Source organism: Peromyscus maniculatus, chromosome 21, assembly GCF_049852395.1.
Source record: "Peromyscus maniculatus bairdii isolate BWxNUB_F1_BW_parent chromosome 21, HU_Pman_BW_mat_3.1, whole genome shotgun sequence".
Classification (NCBI taxonomy): Eukaryota; Metazoa; Chordata; class Mammalia; order Rodentia; family Cricetidae; genus Peromyscus; species Peromyscus maniculatus.
This window is the reverse complement of record NC_134872.1, coordinates 38,271,874-38,290,742: the sequence shown is the minus strand read 5'-3', so window position 1 is coordinate 38,290,742 and position 18,869 is coordinate 38,271,874. Positions and strand designations below refer to the sequence as shown.

At 43.3% G+C, this 18,869-nt stretch overlaps 1 protein-coding gene across 4 annotated transcripts in view; it reads right to left on the bottom strand.

The window, feature by feature from the left end:
- The window catches only part of Aff3 (ALF transcription elongation factor 3), a 480,967-nt gene that overhangs the window by 86,237 nt on the left and 375,861 nt on the right, over positions 1-18,869 (bottom strand). For all 4 annotated transcript variants that reach the window (XM_076557428.1, XM_076557429.1, XM_076557430.1 and 1 more), the window contains one exon: positions 11,910-11,961. In XM_076557428.1, the coding sequence (XP_076413543.1) occupies positions 11,910-11,961 (52 nt within the window). The remainder of the gene's footprint in view (positions 1-11,909; positions 11,962-18,869) is intronic.

Below are 18,869 nucleotides of genomic sequence, written 5' to 3'. Positions count from 1 at the left end.
AGCTAGTGAGGACAATCACTTCACCTCCTCCGTGTAAGAACACTTTGAGAGCAACAGGGGAGGCTAACCAGATGGCAGTCTGAGAAAGGAGGAGAAAGCCCTCCTTGGCTGGGTACTCTGGGCTGTCTGGTTGTTCTAATAAAGACAGCTCTGTGCGCAAACTGCTTACACGTTACAAAACCCACATTGAGTAGTCCCAGGACAAGGCAGAATTTCAGAGGTGGAAGCACTCATCAGTAAAGAGAGCCAACGACTGAACGGGGGCAGCAGAGGACGAACCGCTGAGGCTCTTGAAGTCAGAGGCAAGCCAACATTCGTAAGGTTTTCTGGTTCTCCCTGACTCAGACTCCATCGAAGCTCTGAGGGCTAGTTCAGTTTTTTGTTTTGTTTTTTTTTTTAACTTACTGTTTCTTCCACTTTCCTTGGTGCCCTTCTCCTGGAACTCTGGGTATGCAAGAGGAGTTAGGTGCTACTCATCTCTGGGGAGCTCACCACTGGGGGCAAGGTGGCATTTTAATTTTGGCTTCCCATACTCCCTTTAAGATGGCACAGAGATCTTGGTGCATTCTTCTTTCATCAGAAAGCAGTTCTTTACATTTGGAGGATGTAAGCAGGGGACTTCTGGGCATGACTAAGTCTTCTGAGGGGTTAGGGAAGGCACATTTGCCTTTGTTAAGCATTTCCAGGACATTCTACTCCCTGGAGACACACTCTGAACTATCTATGGCTCCTCTGGGTTCTGGAGGCCATTTCCCTTATAGTTTTAGGGTTGCTGTTTAATCAAGGGAGAATCTGATCTCACCATGACCTTACCAGCAACTCCAGCACAGGACTGTATAAAGAAGGACAAGCCTGGCTGTATTAGGTCTGGACGAGACCAAAGGACACTGAAGAGTAACGAGGAGGAACCTCATTGATACATGCTGCTTCTGGATAATAGAGTGTTAAACTGACTTGTCCTCCGAATTGAGAGGGGGCTCTTGTGAGCGCAGCACAAACTCTTGGACTCTGGGGCAAAGCACTGGCAAGACAATCGTGCCTTCTCGGAGGAAGCATGCACACCGGAGCGCTTGCCCGTCTGTGTGTTTATAAAGCTGGCTGAGCTGTCAGGAGAGTCTACAGGAGGGTAACGCCTTCACAGTTCTGGCTCTGGACAGTGGGAGATTACATTTGAAATGTGGGTGGTGACACCAGAACACAGGTCTGAATCAGGGGCTCACCTTCTAGAAGGCTCTCTGGCCTCTAGGTCTCACCTGACTAGACAAGTCTATTCTCTAGAATCATGACACACACCATTAGGGTAAAGAAACAGAGTCAGTTACTGGTAATGAATCCTAAGTCCTATGTTGTCTGATAAGTGCTTTGGGACTGTTATATTCGGTGTGATTTAATGTAGTTGTTGGGCTATGTATGGGATCACTGGGTTTGCTGTGTTGAAATTCTGCACTAAAGGTGTGCTCGCAGGAAAAACAAAAAGCTGATGAAGCTTTGTAAATTCAAAACCAGCTGGTTATTTAGGCTTGGGCTGGAGACAGATCAAGTGTCCCCCACCCACCCCCATGGAGACCTGAGTGTGCAGGAATTATTGCTTGATGTTCTAAGCAGTCTGCCAGGTGGAGCGGTGGCTAAATCCTGCAGATCCCACCATAGCTCTGTGACCTACTCATCTAGACTTTGGTCATTTTTTGCTTCTAGAACTTGGTCCACATTGGCAATTTGAATGCAGCCACAACTTGAACAAGGTCCAAATGGTGATGACTTATTGATAACTTATTGATCATTTAAATATATACCCCAAACTTTAATTGATGCATGGTAAATACACACACACACACACACACACACACACACACACACACACACACACACATTCATGAGGTCCACTGTGACACGTCACTGTGTGTATGATGTTTAATGACCAAATCAGGGTAATAGCATCTTCGTGATCTCAAACATTCATAATTTCTTTGTGTTAGGAATATTCACACTCTACTAGCTATTTTGAAATATGTGAACAATGGTTGTCAACCATAGTTACCTTTAATGTGTTACAGAACATTTGAAACTATTCCACTTGTCCAAATGTACTCTAGTTCCTCTCATCACCATCTCTCCATCTTCCCCCACCTTCTTCCTGCCAGGCTCTGGCTCTACTACTACTTCTTTGAGGTTCTCTTTGCTCTAGCAGTTGGATACTAGGATGAGTCATTTCTCACTTTGCAAGCTTCCAAATGCCTTCAGAGCTTTTACAAACATCCCTTTTGCTACCCTAGTAAGATGCTTTGCTGGAATTCCCTTAATGACCCACTGGTCTTGGTGGGTGTTCAATAACTGTGAATGCAAACACAGTCTACACGTTACTTTCTTTTTATATGAAGACCACACAGGAAAGTGAAATAAATATCCTGGTAGCTTTGTTATAGCTGCAATCTGTATCTTGGTAGCTTTATTACAACTGCAATCTGTGATTGAAGAACCGATATCTAAGTCTGGATTTACATTATATTCCAACTTTTCTACTAAAAAATACCCAATGTTTGAAAGTGAAAATAAGTTTGTAATGGTCAAGAAGATTTTCCCAGTTGTACCTTCCAAACAAGTTATGCAGGAGGAAGTGGAAACAATTCCAATTATTGGTGTTTAGATTTTTTTACTTCCCATAAGAACCCAGCTCTGCAGCCATTTACAGAAGTACACACACTCTTCCTAGAACTGCCTTGGACTTTTAAGAACAACAGCTTGAAGGATGATAAACCCAGAGACGGTGCTAATCTACCCTCCCAGGGAGAAATCCTGGCTAACCTCTGCCTCCCATGGTTCCGTTGTGGTAATAACTGTGAGCAATGTCAAATATGAGTCTTTTCTATCAAATACTGTAAAACTTAGGTCTAGGATAAGGAGTTAACATATTTTTATCTTTCTCACTTGGTAAGTAAGGCTTTTATGCAAATGTTTTAATCATTCCCTCCCAGTAAGACATTTGTTTGCAAAAGGCCCAATCCTCTACTCTAGAATCTGATGGCCTGGAGGAGGAGCCCCTTTCCACTTCCCCCTTCATTTCTCACTAACCAATTCTAATTGAGTAAGACTGTGAGGTCTCACCTCAGCTAATGGGGAAAAGACACAGCCACTAACTGATTTAGAACAAAAATCAAATACATTTTCTCTTTCCGAGTGTGCTCATTCTTCCAAGCACACCCTCCTGATCAAGAGTAAAGGTCTTTTGTTTTTGTTTTTTCATAAAAGATATTTTACCATTGGAATGATGGTCTCTTCCTTTGCCACCCCAAACATATTTCTAACGATTTGGGAATGCTGTCTGGGAACCTAGCTCACCCGAGGGAGTGCCTTGGACCCAGTTTTAACAATTGTCTGATCTGTTTCTTCTGATCTGTTTTTTATTCCATTCAACACAACCCCTGGGCTGCAGAGCGGGTCTGGATAGAACTGGGAAGTGCCAAGAGCCCTTGAAAGACAAAAATGGTTTGTCCCTATGCTTCTCTAGGCTAAGAGTCTCCTGAGAAGAGCTGTGCTTAGGAGATAACCAGCCCCACACATGAAGAAAAATTAGGACAACAAAAATGAAAACAAAACTTTCCAAATGCTTATCTGGACCAAACACCTGAATACCTAACTGTAGATAATTCCTTTGCCGCAGGACATCAGCCACACCTGGTGAGATGTGATAGCACAGACAGACAGCAGACACTCGAAATGCTGACACTCCCGATGTGCTAATGAAGAAAACAAACCCCCCAAATCCACATCCTCAGAGTCACAGCACAAAGGGTCACTCCTCCCAGTTGAAGGAATGTGCTCTGGAGGGAGAATTCCACTTCCTTGCCAATAACAGTTCCGCTGAAAGCTAGGTTGGAGAAGAATGGCCCATTCGCTCTGGATGCTCGTTTCCCTGAGCTCCTGGAATGGAGGGTCTGGGTGGGTGGTATTGACATCTGTTATTAACAAAATCTTGCCCTAGTTTAAAAAAAAAAAAATGGAGCTCCTTGGGTGAATTCTACTATTCTAGCAAACACCATGGTATTCTGTCTTTGTGTTAATCATTTATTTTCCTACATTTATTGGTCTTCTTTTAATTTTTATATAATTTCCTCATTTTTTAGTTTTCCATTCACGGGGTTGAGGTTGGAAGTGTGGCACATTCTTCAGCCTCAGCTTATATAAATCTCACCCGAGTTCCAAAGAGAAGGTCTCTAACACCTTGTAAGGAACAGCATACAGGGCTTTGCACATTTGTGGACAGTGAGTGTTAACTGTTTCAGTTTTGGAAATTACAGCTGACTAGAATGGAAAGCGAAGAATTTGGCTCCCCATTCCACTGGGGCGTGGCTTTCGCAGGTTTCCATAATTTGATAAAAGAGAAGTTTCCATTTACTTTGCGTGACAGTAAACTTTTGTTTATAAAATGGAATTACTTATCTGAGCGTTCGGGCTGGGGAACAAGCCCATCCTCCTGCTGAGCCCTTACATGTGCTTCCTTGATTGTGATTGACAGTTCAGATGGGTACTCATCCCTAGACAGGTATGACAAAGACCTGACAGGCAGGCGTCTCCAACTATATTTGCTGTGTTTCCATACAGAAGGGAAACTAACTCAGCGATGCTATAAAACTGTTTACTCAGGAGCATGACTACAAGACTAGAAATAAAACCAAATATAAGTTACTCCTTCCTCTGCCCTCCTACTGGGTTTAAAATACATAATATATAGTCTTTTGCATAGCCCTTCAGAAACAAGGCATTTTCTGGCATTGAAAATTTACTTAAAGTTTTTGTGGTTAAATTATCATAACAAATATTACTAATGTGTAATTCATCCTGAGCAGTAAGCCAGCAGCTTGCATGGATATGTGGAGCTTAGTAGGCATTTAAGACTATTCTTGGAATGATTTATGCAAAAATTGTCTAGCTCTTGTTTGGATACAAATAACATCTCTAATACACTTCATTTCTCATGGAAAAGAAACTTGATTTTGGAGCTGTGCCCCTCAGACCTGGTCCTGATTACCGCTTCAACTCCTGTTTATATAATTCTACACAGTTTTGGCAGGATCCAAGAGCACATACCAGGGTGTTGGCTTTTATGAATCTCCTGGGATGTGAATGTCACGCTGACTGGATGAACTCTGGCCACAAATCCCAGACAAGCACAATGACTCTATTTATTCAGACTTGGCTGCCTGAATGCAGATTGACTCTGTGTGTAATAAATTTTCACAGGCCAAGAACCTCCACATCAACCAAGCTGAGGCTGAGAAGAAAAATGCACGGAGTGGCACTGGGCTGCAGAGACCTCTACTTCCTGGCTGTGTTTCATTCCCTTACTGCATCGTGTGCTCACGGATTGACATGCGCTGTCAATGCCTTTAAAGTTTTCTTTTTCAAGGTTTTCAAAGTTCTGTTTTCTGTTATGCAGTTGTCATATTAAAATAAAACAAGGGGGCAGGGATGAAGAGCAGAAATCTGCTTTTAATAGTTTACCCTGAAACTGGTATGAGTCATCAGTGGCCTCTACAGACAGAGCTGAGAACTGAGATAGGGTTATTCCTTTGCTATTCCGTAAGAGACCAAATGAAACATGATGGCTGCTCTGTGGGGTTCAGCGGGGCCTCACCTGCAGCCTGGACTTGTTAGGGGCATAGACACTTTGGATTCTTCCTGACAGACAAGATTATTACCCTCTGCATTATAAATAAGAAAATAATTGCCTCTTTAGCTTGCAGATTTATGTTAATGACATAGATATCTATTAAATTAATTGTATGCTCTCCAAATATTGATTGGGGATTAAAAGGTAACTTTCCTTCATTGTGTTGAGAAATCAATTAGGCCAATAGAGAAATTCCCCTCTACAGATTAAATCCAATGATCGCTGCCTGTAAAATTAAAACAGTCAGTTTAAGTGGATAAACTACACTCATTTAAAGAGAAAAATGCACTTATATAATTAAAATGAAAAGACTGCCCAATCTCTGTGGATAATGTGATTACTTGGAGCTTCAGGCACAGACGTCGCCATTCAGTGTGGATCGCTCTCCCCTTGCTCTCCCCGAGCTGTGGATTTGTCATCTCGGAAACCTCGCTGGCAGCTGACACTCGAGTTACCGCTTGCCAAAAGTCTCCATCATGTGTCCCTTTCCTTATGCCTCAGCTGCAACGATCCTGTCTAGAGATTTGCTCTGTCACTCCCGAAGCTTTCACAGACTCAAGAGGTAGAGATCAGCTTTTTGACCAAATGGTGAAACACGCACTATGATTCCTCTCTCCTTCCAAATCCACCACAGAAATCCTTTAAAGCAGCCTCAGCCTTCAGGAATCATTTAATCTGAAGTCTTCTGATTGCTTCCCATTTTTTTTTCCAGGGGACAGTTAACCATTGGAATCTGTTACATTTATATCCAAACAAGAAATCTGATGCTCAGATCTGCTCTAACCTCATCAAGTGTAAGAATTCTGAGAGCCATCATGACAGCATGATTTCATTTCAAGGGTGTCACGGCCAACTTATCAAGTAAGCCTTGCCACAGCTGAGGGCACAAATAAAATTCTGTTATCTTTGAGAGAGACAATGAGGAGATCCCATTCTCTTGGCTTTGGGGGCTTCAGCTTGAGATGACTGAGAAAACCTTGTAACCTTAATACGGCCTGACATACATTGAGTGTGTGTAAGAAATTCATATGGAATTTCCTTGCAGATAGTATAGACACTTCTTTTTTAATCAAGTAGGCATGTTATCTGTGAATTTATTATAGCTGCCTTATAATCTCAGCTCTTATATTTTTCTCCTGTCACTGAACATGTTTACTTAATGTTTGGGATTAGAAAAAAAATAGTGTTTAGGAAGATAAATAAAAGCAGAACAAAGGTCATCGCTGCTTGTGGACATTAGTCTGTAGGTCATTAAATCCAAATTTAAGGCCACACTCTGTGTTCATTTATGCATCCACTCAACAGAACCTCTACTGAGCCAGCCAGTCTCTGTCCTCAGCGATCTTTCAGTTTTGTTGATAGGAATAGTTACTGTCAAAAGTAAACACATGTAATAAACTAAAATTAGAACGAGGTCCTGGAGAAAGCGTAATGAGAAAAGGACATGCCAGGGTCTCTCTGAGAAAGTCAAGTTATGCTGTACCTTCAGTAGGCACAGGTGTTACCCAGGGAAAACACAGAGCAGAGGCCTGGCGAAGCCCTGCGGCAGCTGAGCATGGCTTGTTGGAGGCGCTGAGAGAGGCCCCCGGAGGTGCAAGTGCTGGAACAAGGTCAATGAGAAGGGGAAGATGTGGACAAGGCTCCACTGTCAGGCTAGTGGAGGCCATGATACCGGCATTTCATTTCTCTCCAGGTGGGAGAGGAAATCCATTGCAGATTTTAGATCCAAAAATGATTCAGGAGCCAGAGAGCTGGCTGAGTTAAGAGCACCTGCTGCTCTTGTGCAGAACCCAGGTTTGGTTCCCAGCACACACAATAGGCTGCATGCAAGTGCCTGTTAACTCCAGTTCTAGGTTATCTGATGCCCCCTCTTGGCCTCCATGGGTACTGCATGCATGTGGTGCCCATACACACAGCAAGATATACACATAAATAAAAATAATAGTTTTAAAAAAATAAATAATTTGATATGACATACATTTTAAAAAGATCACTGAGGACCAACTATTACAGAGGTTGGAGAATAGCAAGATGATAGTTCATACAAGGCTGGTTTAAACTAGTTAGGATGGAAAGGGGTAGGTAGACTAATATTTCATTTTGGAAGTTAAATTTATAGGCGTTAGAGAAGAAAAGCATATTTGAATGAGGAATGGGAGGTATCAAGACTGAGTCTGTGATTTTAGGCTTGAGCAACGGGCATCAGGTAGTGCTAGCTCTGGAAATGGGAACAGTCACAAGACCAACATCTGGGTAGAGGGGAGGCAGAACCCAGCAGTTCAGCTTGGCATGGGGTGAGTTTGGAAGGCTTGTGAGACAATCGAATAGAAAAGTTGAGTGTGTGTGTGGTTCAGAAGCGTGTTCTGAGCCAGGAGTCGAGGCTGCATAGAAGTTGCCATTCTATAAAAACTGAAGGTCATGAGGAGGCACAAGGATGCCCCCAAAGAGTAGAACTAGAAAGGAAAAGGCAGGAATACATACGGTCAGACTCCAACACTGGGTGGAGAGTGAGCAGTCAGCAAACCCTTCTGAGAAGGGTCAGGTGGAGAGGAAGGGCATAGGTGAGTGGAGGAGAGGGAGGGCACGGGTGAGAGGCGTGTAGTATCGGACCCCTTCAAGGAAGCAGTGAAAAGAGTGGTCAACAATACCCCTTTTCGGGTGAGGCAGGGGATGAAGAGAGACAGGGATTTGGGTCAGTTGGGATTCCAGCACAGCAGCTGTGACAGAGAAGAGCTGTCCTTAATGGGGAAAGCAGGGCTGAGCGCAAGTTCCAAAGAAGCAGAGCAAATGGACAAACTTCTGGTAGGACTGGGCACCCCCCTCGGTGACATGAGGGGAGGGGGTTGACAACTTGAGGACAGTAAGAGCAGGATGTGGCGGGAGAGGAAAGACTAGTCCTTTCGACTAGATGGAATGCGGTGTGGTGATGAAATACGGGCCAAGACTCTGCTCTCTCACCGATGTTAGGGAGAGCGAGGACTTGAGAAGCTGAGGGGTGATGACTGTCAAAAGTCAGAGGCTGGCCTGGGCTAACCCCACTCCCACAAACTCCAGATGTTCTAAGATTAAATTCTATACTCTCTGTGCTTGTCAAGTTTGTGACGGATGTAATGATAGGATATTAATGGAGAAAACTTATAAAATAACCAATGAACTGCCATGTCTATATAATGCAATATGATAGCCACCTTAAAAGGCTGTATGAAGTGGTGTGTGTGTATGTGTTCCTTTTTTCCTGTGTGCGCGTGCACATGTGTGCATGTGTGTGTGTGTGTGCATGAGTGTGTGCATGCATGTGTGTGTGTATGTGTGTGTGTGTGTGTGTGTGTGTGTGTGTGTGTGTGTGTGTAGGCCAGAGGTCCATGTTGGACATCCTCATCTTTTCTGCACCCTGACTGTGGGAGCAATATGGCCAGCAGCCTCATGATCCTACCAATCCCAAACTCTGGATTGTATGCCTTCAAACTGTGAGCCCCCAAACACCTTTCCCGTCCCAGCTGCTTTTGCAGGCCTTTCTTCACAGCCGCAAGAAGAGTAACCGATATGGGGCGTGCTCACAAGTGGAGCACTTGAAGGACTTTGTGGTTGACAAGCTACTCTGCCGCTGGGCAGGGATTTGAACCATGGGGCAATGCTTCAGTAGTCCTCATTACTAAACTAGACTCCTGTCTTCATTTCTAAGAGCACAAAGGCAATTAGGAGAAAAAGCAACAGGAAGACAGGAGTGTTCAAGAAAACGCACCAGAGTGTGAGGCAAACACGCGCAGCAACCTAAGGCTCTTACGGACATCCTTTTCATTCTTAGGTGGCCACACAGGCCAGGTGGTCCAATATTCACAAAGACAACGAGGCTGATCTTAGCATTAGTACATCATGTTTCCTTGGGCAGGGAAGTATGCAAAGTTTTTTGAAAAGGTTTCTGGGAAAGAGGTGAACTCTGATTGCACCTGGAATGATCACTGAAAACCAATGTGTGAAGAAAGAATGAAAAAAGTATGTTTCGTGTATGTACAGGCTGCATGTTTTCAGGGGGAAATACTATCCTTAGTCTTTTTCTAAAAGTAGGGGAACCCCTCAAGGCTCAGGAACACTATGGAAGAGAGAGGAAACAATGTAAGAGCTTTGAAGACAGGGAGAAGGGATGTGAAGTGCTGTCTTCAGGTCATGATACAGCCATCACAAAGAACATGATCTCACAACAGCTACAGGAGCCTAAACTGGGAAGGCTGGAGAATGGGCCTGCTAACAGCCCATGGTGGATAAGAAAGGAGCCATGGGTTCCCACTTTTTCCCTGTTGAACTACTGGCAACTGATGGAATCTAGGGTGCAGGGGAGACACTGTCTTTAGTTGCATTCTAAAAAGTGAGCCCACCAGTCTTTAAGGTAGAATAAACAGAATACACCACATACACGTATGGAATGATCAAATAAACTTAATCAGTAAAAACAGTGGGAGAGTTATAATTTTGTGATTATATAAGAGTATACTTTAGACCCAAATAAGACAGCTTAATATGATTAATGTCAACAATTTAACTTATTAACTTATTAACACTGTTTGGAGTTCTTGTTAGTAAGTTAGGGGTTACTATGTAAAAATCATTCATTCTGAGTGATATATATATATATATAGTAAAATATATACAAGGGTTGAAACACAACAATACAGGGTCTGACCTGTATAGTCACAGTACAGTGTTACCAATGGCTGTAGACGGGAAGGTAGATAGTAAAACAAATGATTCGGTTGACTTTAGAGAATGTGAAAGTACTACATTAATAATGAGTTTCTTAAATTGCATTTTTACTGGAAGTATTTCTTGCAAATAGTTCTCGAAACTGTTTAGCCTGTGAATCCTTTTTCTAATATAAACTATCCACAAATTGCATGATTGGGAAAGCTTAACCCATTTGGTACCTAGCTGAGCCTCTCAGTGGTATAAAATAGAGATGAAATCATTTTCTTTTAGTCACATAGATGAGAAAACAAAATTAGAAGTCCAACTGTTTTACATTTCTCCAATGACTGCTGAGCTGTGGGTATCTGACTGCCTGGGATAGACATCTAGACACAAATTATTGCATCTCTAAAATTCTCAACGTCTAAAAGGCCCTTTCTGCCCCACTAATCTTCCTCTCCAGGGAGGCACTCTGTTTGCCTACCAGGTTCCCAGATTCATGGAGTCCTCTTGCATCCTTGTGCCTTAGTTTATCTCAGAGAGGAACAGGCCTTCCATGACCCCCACACCCATGTTCTGACCAGGCACACTTCTTAGACATGTTCCCCCGAATTTTCTCTCTCGTTTTCTGGCTCTTTATAAACATTACTTGTTTTTGAATGCCTAGAAAGCAAATCATGTGCACAACATTTCATGATACCTTTGAATCAAGTTCACTCTTTCAAAATCAACTGAGTGGCACATGCATTTAGCCTAACACATAAAGATGACATAAAAAAGAGAAGCCTTCAAATTGTCTCTCTAACCTACCCTGTTCATCCAAATTCGACAAAATGCAATATAGATGATGGGACAAATGAAAGAAACGTAGGAAAATCTGTCTTTAGTGTTGTGAAACCTGCTTTAAAGTAAAAACGTGTCCTGAGATGCAGAAGTGAGGGTGATGAATGTTAAGTGGTATTTTTTCACCTTAACTGACTGATCAGAAGACTATTTATAGCCCCCCTGACTGATGTCTCAAGCTGGTAAATCAACAGCAAGGGAGACTATTTCAAGCACATTTATCATTTAAGACAAACAGCCGAGACCGCGCGTGATTATTTTTTATTCATCATATTCGCTCACCTCTGTGTTCGCTCCTTCTCCCTGTTAATAATATCTGTATAAGGCTTCTCAATATTTAATGGTACAGCTTCCCTGCTGCATGCTGATGAATGTAAGGTCACATGTTTGATCTCGAGAAGGCCAGTTATCTATGCCAAAAGATGCTAAAAAAAGGGGGGTTGGTGATCTGTATTTCCTAGGGAAGCCTGATTCTATCAGTTCTTTTAGAAACACTATTGTTGGTTTCTATGCCATTAAAAAAGAAATCACAGAATGAAAGCTTTTAATAGGATCAGAGCTCAAGACATTTCAATCAAACTGGCCCAACTACACAGAAACTGCTGAGGGGCAGCACAATGACCAGTATCATAGAACAGTTTGGTTCACTGTCTCCATGACTCAGTTTACCCTCATCTGCGCCTCACGTACAAGACAGCAACACACAAGAACATCTTACCTGTTCACTCTCTTCGTCATCACTACTTAGCTTAAGGTCATCTTCTAGCATTCTGAAAGAAGGAACAGAGAGACGTGGACACTTAGATTCAAAATCTTTCAATATGGAAACACCACCTTTCAGTAACGTGTATTTGATTCCTATTTTCCCCCTTGTATTGTAATTGCTTTTCCTCTGATGTACTTAGGAAAAAGCAGAGAGTCACATCACGAAAACTAACCCTCATGGCAATCACAGGATGAGATGGAGCTCCTTAAGAGTTGGCGGTTGTAGAAAAACAGAACCAAACAGGGGCTGTTCCATGGGAAGCTTATATTTCACAATTGTTTGTTCAGGCTTAAGAGCTGGGCTGAATCCTCAGGCCTGTCTGGGGGGATGCCCATGGTAAAGAAAGTAGAAGAGCAAGCAGAATCCTGCTGAGGGTCATGCATGACTTATCATAGTCATAAGTGATATTCATGCAGGCCTCCTGACGGCCTAAGTGCTGGAGAGGATGCCTACTCCAGGATCTGCTGAGTAGAATGCAATCAACAGCTGGGTACTTCTGAAGAGTCCACTAGCTACCCCCATGGGACCTGACATGAGCAGCAAGTCCATACAGGCCAACAGCAGACCAAGAAGTGCAATGGCATACCCCACTGTTCTTAGTGATGAAAAAGTATTCTTATCAGCATCGCTGCGATTTGTTCTTTATAGAGTAGCTGCTTTCAGATTTGTCCACTGCCAAAGGAATCCTGCGCAGAAATGCACTCTCTAAAATGTGCTCTGTGCACACAGAGCTGTTCTGCCCAAGAGCAGGGAGAGTCCATTGGCATAGAGCCCAGGGCTCCAGACACTGGTCTGGAAGCTGTTGAGCTCTTGTGTTTAAAGACCTCAATGTCTTCCTTTGAGTCAACTTCTAAAGCCTGCGACCAAATGTGCCTATCCTAGGCAGATAGCTCTATTTTTTTTTTTTTTTTTTTTTTTTTTGGTTTTTCGAGACAGGGTTTCTCTGTGTAGCTTTGCGCCTTTCCTGGAGCTTACTTGGTAGCCCAGGCTGGCCTCGAACTCACAGAGATCCGCCTGGCTCTGCCTCCCGAGTGCTGGGATTAAAGGCGTGCGCCACCGATGCCCGGCTTAAGATAGCTCTATTTTAATGCTATTTCAGTGACTTTGGGGGGGGGGGGAGTGCTGGGGACCAGGGGCTGTCAGGGCATGGACCCAGTTATGAAATGTCTAAGCTTTGGGGGTAGGTGACATATGGCACCCTTGTTCACCCTGTGGAAGGTGAAGGTTATACCTGGAGATCCTGCTTTAGAGTCCGTGAGTCTAAGAAATAAAATTGTTTCTCCCATCTCACAATGCAGGAAAAAAAAATCCTTTGTATTTGATCAGAATCATTTGGAAAAACAACTGCAATTGAACATGTATGGTTTGGGGCCATTATTTCCTATCCTCAGGGAGGATCATGTTGTACTAGGTGTTCTAAGTGCTCCAGGCAAGACTTAAAGCTACGGGGAGATGTGAGTTGGTTACATGCAAATCCAATGCCATTTTATAGAAGGGACTCGAGTGCCCATAGAGTTTGGTATCAGAGGAAGGTCCTGGAACCAAACAGTCCTCCATGAATATCAAGAGACAACTGTATTTATTTTTGACAACATGGCCATAGGCTTTCTGAACAGTGAAGAAACTCATAGGGGTAAACAAGCCGAGAAATAAAGATGTCACAACAAAGTCTGCAAACCAGGCCATGTGCTCTCCTTTAAGACCTTTCTCAATGTCACCTAGTGACTACAGCAGGGTATAAAACATATAAAACATAGGTTGTAGCTTCTAAAAGTTGGTTTAGGTCTACAGAAGCCAGTAAACAAGCCTGCTAGCCCAGTATGGAGGGAGGTCTCCCCTGGGGGTCAGTGATTGATCACATAGGCAGAAGTCACTAAGGTAGACTAATGCCAGCAAAGATGTTGATATAAAATACATGATAAAATCAAACTTTTAAAAACTGAGGCCAGGGAGCAGAAGCCTAACCAGAGGTACTGGGAAGTGGGATTTTACAATCTTGATACCAACAGAGCTGCAGACCACTAGATATAACCACATGGTGGCTTAACGTAGAGTCAGGTGCAGGCGACTAAGATATGTGACACAGGATGCGGACAGGACATTTTACTACGCAACTGAAGTGACTGAGACTTTATACATTTTTTAACTTCTCTTAAGACAACAGTAAGTCTTTTAAAAAAGATTGTAGGAGCCGGGCGGTGGTGGCGCACGCCTTTAATCCCAGCACTCGGGAGGCAGAGGCAGGTGGATCTTTGTGAGTTCCAGGCCAGCCTGGTCTACAGAGCGAGATCCAGGAAAGGCGCAAAGCTACACAGAGAAACCCTGTCTCGAAAAATCAAAAAAAAAAAAAAATTGTAGTGTGTGTGTGTGTGTGTGTGTGTGTGTGTGTGTGTGTGTGTGTAAAAGTGTGCACAGGTGTGAATATTGCAGAAGATGATTTTCTCTTTCTACCATGTGGGTTCTAGGGTTCAGACTCAGATTTTCAGGCTGGGTGGCAAGCACCTGTGCCCACTGAGCCGGACCAAGACAGGGGCCACTGTTCTACTGCTCAGCTTCACCCTAATCAGACCCTGCTGACCTGCACGGTAAACACCTCCACCTCAGGGTGTACCGAGGCTGCTCCGAGGAGTGGGGCTTTTAGTTGATGGGATTTTTTTGAGTTACTTATCATTTGAGGCTCTCTGAAGATCCTTCAATCCTTTATTTAAAGTTCATTTTATTTGCTCCACCTTCATGGCTTTAAAACAAATCTGAGTTTTAATGGAGCTGTTTCTACAACAGGTGCTGCTACTGTCTCTACCGATCTCAGATTTAAAGCCAGAGACAATGTCTATTAAACATAAGCAATGTCTTTATTAAACATATCACATATGCAAATATCCATTCTCTCAATTAGTGTTTCACCTCTGCCTGTGTCTTCAGAGTTTCTATGGTGGAGATAAAACACCATGACTAAAAAGCAACTTGGGGAAGAAAGCTTGTAGTCCATCATCCAGGGAAGTCAAGGCAGGAACTCAAGGTAGAAACCTGGGGCAGGAGCTGAGGCAGAGGCCATAGGGGAGTGCTGCTCACTCGCTTGCTCCTCATGACTTACTCAGTGTACTTTCAAATACTATCCAGGATTACTAATCCAGGGGTGGCACCCCCTACAGTGAGCTAGACCCTCCCACATCAATCCATTAATCAAGAAAATGCCCAACAGTCTTGCCCACAGGTCAGTCTTGTGGGGGTGTTCTCTCAATGGAGATTCCTTTTCCCCAAATAACTCTTACTGTGTCAAGTTGACATAAAACTAGCTAGCACAATTTGCTATTGATACCTGCTGGGAAAGGGAAAATCAGTTTTCTCTAATGGAGTATCAATTGGCACATCAACACAGTCCAGAGCAGGCCCGGTGCCCAAGAGTAGCTGACCAACACAAAAAGAACTCCATCTGGGCACGTGTGCCTTTTGTTTTGGTATGGTTTGATTTTATAGTTTTGTTTTCCCCTTTTTATTTGAGGGGAGGGAGAGAGCTGGGTAAGTAGGGAAGTGGGGGAGAAGAAAGAATATGATCAAAATACATGAAATATATATATATATATATAACCAACCTAGCCAGCACAGCCTATCTGTTAGACAGCTACCCTTTACAGGCATTCCTAAGCAGTACACTCCATGCCTTAGAACACTGGGGGGAATATTAGGCATCTCATTTCATTCTTTCGGAAGTCTTGTGTTCCGCTGGTTACTGCTACCACTTGGCTGGGTAATTTTCATCAACAAGTGATCGCCTTCCCACCTGTAGTTATTTGGAACAACTCTGCATTCAGGGGGACTGGGGGCTGAGAAGGCTAGAGAAGCTCCCGTGGAGCAGTTGATGACCACGCACACCCGAGATGAAGATGGATGAAGTGACTTAGCCTGGAGGCAAGTGGAGAGCGCAGGATCAAGACAGGGTGGTTAGATAACCTAGCAGCATCCAATGGGAATGTATTCTGTTCCAGGGATCTCTACATAGTTTGAAGCAGTTTGCTTCACAGTGAGGTGGTGTTTGCTTACATGTACCTCCTTCCCAGGACCTGTTCTGGCTGCTAGTGAAACCTCCATGGTCCGCTCCTGCCACGCCCATCCCCGAACGAAAAAGTAACTTTTTTTTTTCTGTTTACCGGCTTGTTTTTCACTGGAGAAAAGGGCAGCTGATGGTCTCTCTCCTTACTTATTGAGTGCACCTGCTACAAAGGCCTGTCCTCTTTCAAGAACTGCATCTCATTCCCAACCTTATATGATCCTCACAAAAGCCAATCTTACGTAGAAAATCTGCCAATCTCAGGTAAGATATGGGATGAGTGTATGTATCTGTAATTCAATCAACTGCCTTTCCTGATAGCGTCTTTATCTACATGTCATTAATGAAGATAAATCAAAGGAGATGAGACTTAGGAGAGGAAGCAGTCGGAGGCATGGTGTGAGAGTTGAGGGTGAAGGACTGAGTCTAACGGCCGCTGTCAGGCTGGCCTGCATTTCAGCTTGACACCTGCCACTGACTAGCTCTCAGAGTGCTGGAACGTCATTTACTCTCTCGGGATATAGTTGGCACAATGCTAAAGAAACCGCTGGATAAGATGGCCTCTGTCTCCTCTGAATGCTCTGAGTCCACTGGCTACTTCCCTTTATCAAAGTCCAGGCAGACTGTTGGAGAAAGAGAGCATCTAGTTAGCAGGATGCCAACAAGCAACCAAGGCATTTAGCCCAACAGCCTATAAGGAACTGTATCCTGCCAGTATCCACAGCAGTGAGTCTTTCTCCAGTCAAGCCATGGGATGACCTCAGTCCTGGCTGGTATTATGTTTGCAGCCTCTGACAGACCTGAGCCAGAGGAGACAGCTCAGTCAGACTCAGATTCTTCACCTTATAATAACATAAGGGATGCTGTCTTGAGCTACTAAGTTGAGGAGTAATTTGTTAGGTATCAATAAATAACTGGTATGTTAGTAGATAGCAATAAGTATTTAGTATGTCTCTACTTGAACACTGCCTCCAGTGACCTGAGGTGAACCTTTGAGCCAATACTCAAGACATCCAGCATTAGAAATATTGTGAGACATTTCCTAATAGTGATATTAAAGACAAGTAGGTGAGACTAAAACATTCTGTTTATGTCAATGTGGTATTTCAATATCATAACATACATGTTTTTAAAGAGCTCAACAGGTACACGTGGCTATCGGGTAACATAGGTTCATTTTTTTCTTTTTTTTTTTTTTGGTCAGAAGGCAAGGGTGTTCAAATTCCCAGAATGCCCTCAGTCTTTTTGTCCCAGATCTCTTACACTCCTGATAGGGTGCACAGGACAAGCCTGCAGAAGGAACAACTTTCCAGTGTGTAGCGGCTAAGAGGAGCAGAAGGCACATTTCCATCGACTGTTCCCTGTGCTCATCAGCATCCTAGCAGCTCCTGGTGTCTGAGTCAATCTTGCTGTGAATTCAAATGATGCACACCGCACCACAGTGTACCTGTCAACCCTGACCTCACAGAAGCACCTGGCAGCAGAAACCAAGAGAACCACAAGTGGACCACAGGAGGGTGGGCACCGGAATTAGGAGTCTGTCCTTGGAGAACAGACCAGTAGGTGAACTTGTAAACACATCTTGTTCCTTGTTACCTGCGCTCGATCCACTGCCCATTTCTCCTGGATGTGAGAAAGGCACGGTAAACACTGGAACTATTTGAAATTCTTAGCTTTTTTTAACTGCATAGTTTCAAGTGCGTCACTTGTTCTTTTCATTTGGAATTAGAATTCTAGCCACTGGAGCTGGCAGCCTGAAAAGAATTGGTTTGAAAAGAGGATAGGAACATGGGAGCCCCCTTTCCTTGAGCACCTAACCCCCTCCCAAAAAACCCCCCAAAAGTGCCACATGCTGTTTGTGTGCTTGTGAAAACATGAAGACATTCCATCTTTTCCATTTAGGACAGCGCAGACCACGGTGATGAGGTTGCATCCCTCGAACACATTAGACTTTAAAATTGCTTCTTTCTGAAGGAATTACAGGAAAAGAGGGCATGCACACTCTATCATTTCGATCAAAAGACAACAGAGGCTTAGAAACAGCACTTTCATAGGAAATGCTTTCTCTGTAAGACGGTTTTTAACTTCCTATCTTTGTTACACTGACTTCTAGAAAATGAGTTTCTGAACTTGGTGTTGCTGGTATTAAAGGACTGAGTTTTTAAGGACAAATGCATGCAAACATGGTAAGTATAAGAATATGATCCTTTCCTGGGCTAGAGGAGAGTTCAGAGGGTCCAGGCTAGGGACATAAAATGCACTTGGCTGTACAGATCCAGTGACGAACATTTCTTTACTAGAGCCTCATTGAAGAGGAACCTGTACTTAACCAGAGGGGTATTCATACATATTCATCTAGCTCAACTCTGTGATGTTGCATATTAACTACTATCAATTAATATGCTTGGTACCTGTTCTGTTTGTTAACTAATGATCTGTTTAATTGGTAACGCTTGATGGTAAATGTGCATTGGCATTAGGAAGGTCATATATACTTAGGCTAAGATTTGTTTCTTAGTTTTGAAATACCAGTTTCTGCATTTTTGTGGCTGTTGTTATTGACATGTTAATTGTGAAGAGAGTCCCTAATTAAGGGATTTGTTTGAACAGGTAAGCTGTTAGAATTAGGAAAGAGGACAAAACATAATCTCTCAATTAACAAATTCATGCACTTTAAGCTCTATCAGGGTGCCTGAGAATGCCATCACACAGTCATTACTAAGCTTTACTGCACATTGGATTCACTTGGGAATCTTTAAAGCATTCTGATACTGGCTTCCACCCTTCCTGCATATTCTAATTTGATAGGTCTGGAGTGCAATCTGGGCTTCCAGACTGTTTAAAGTTCCCTTGGTGATTCTAAA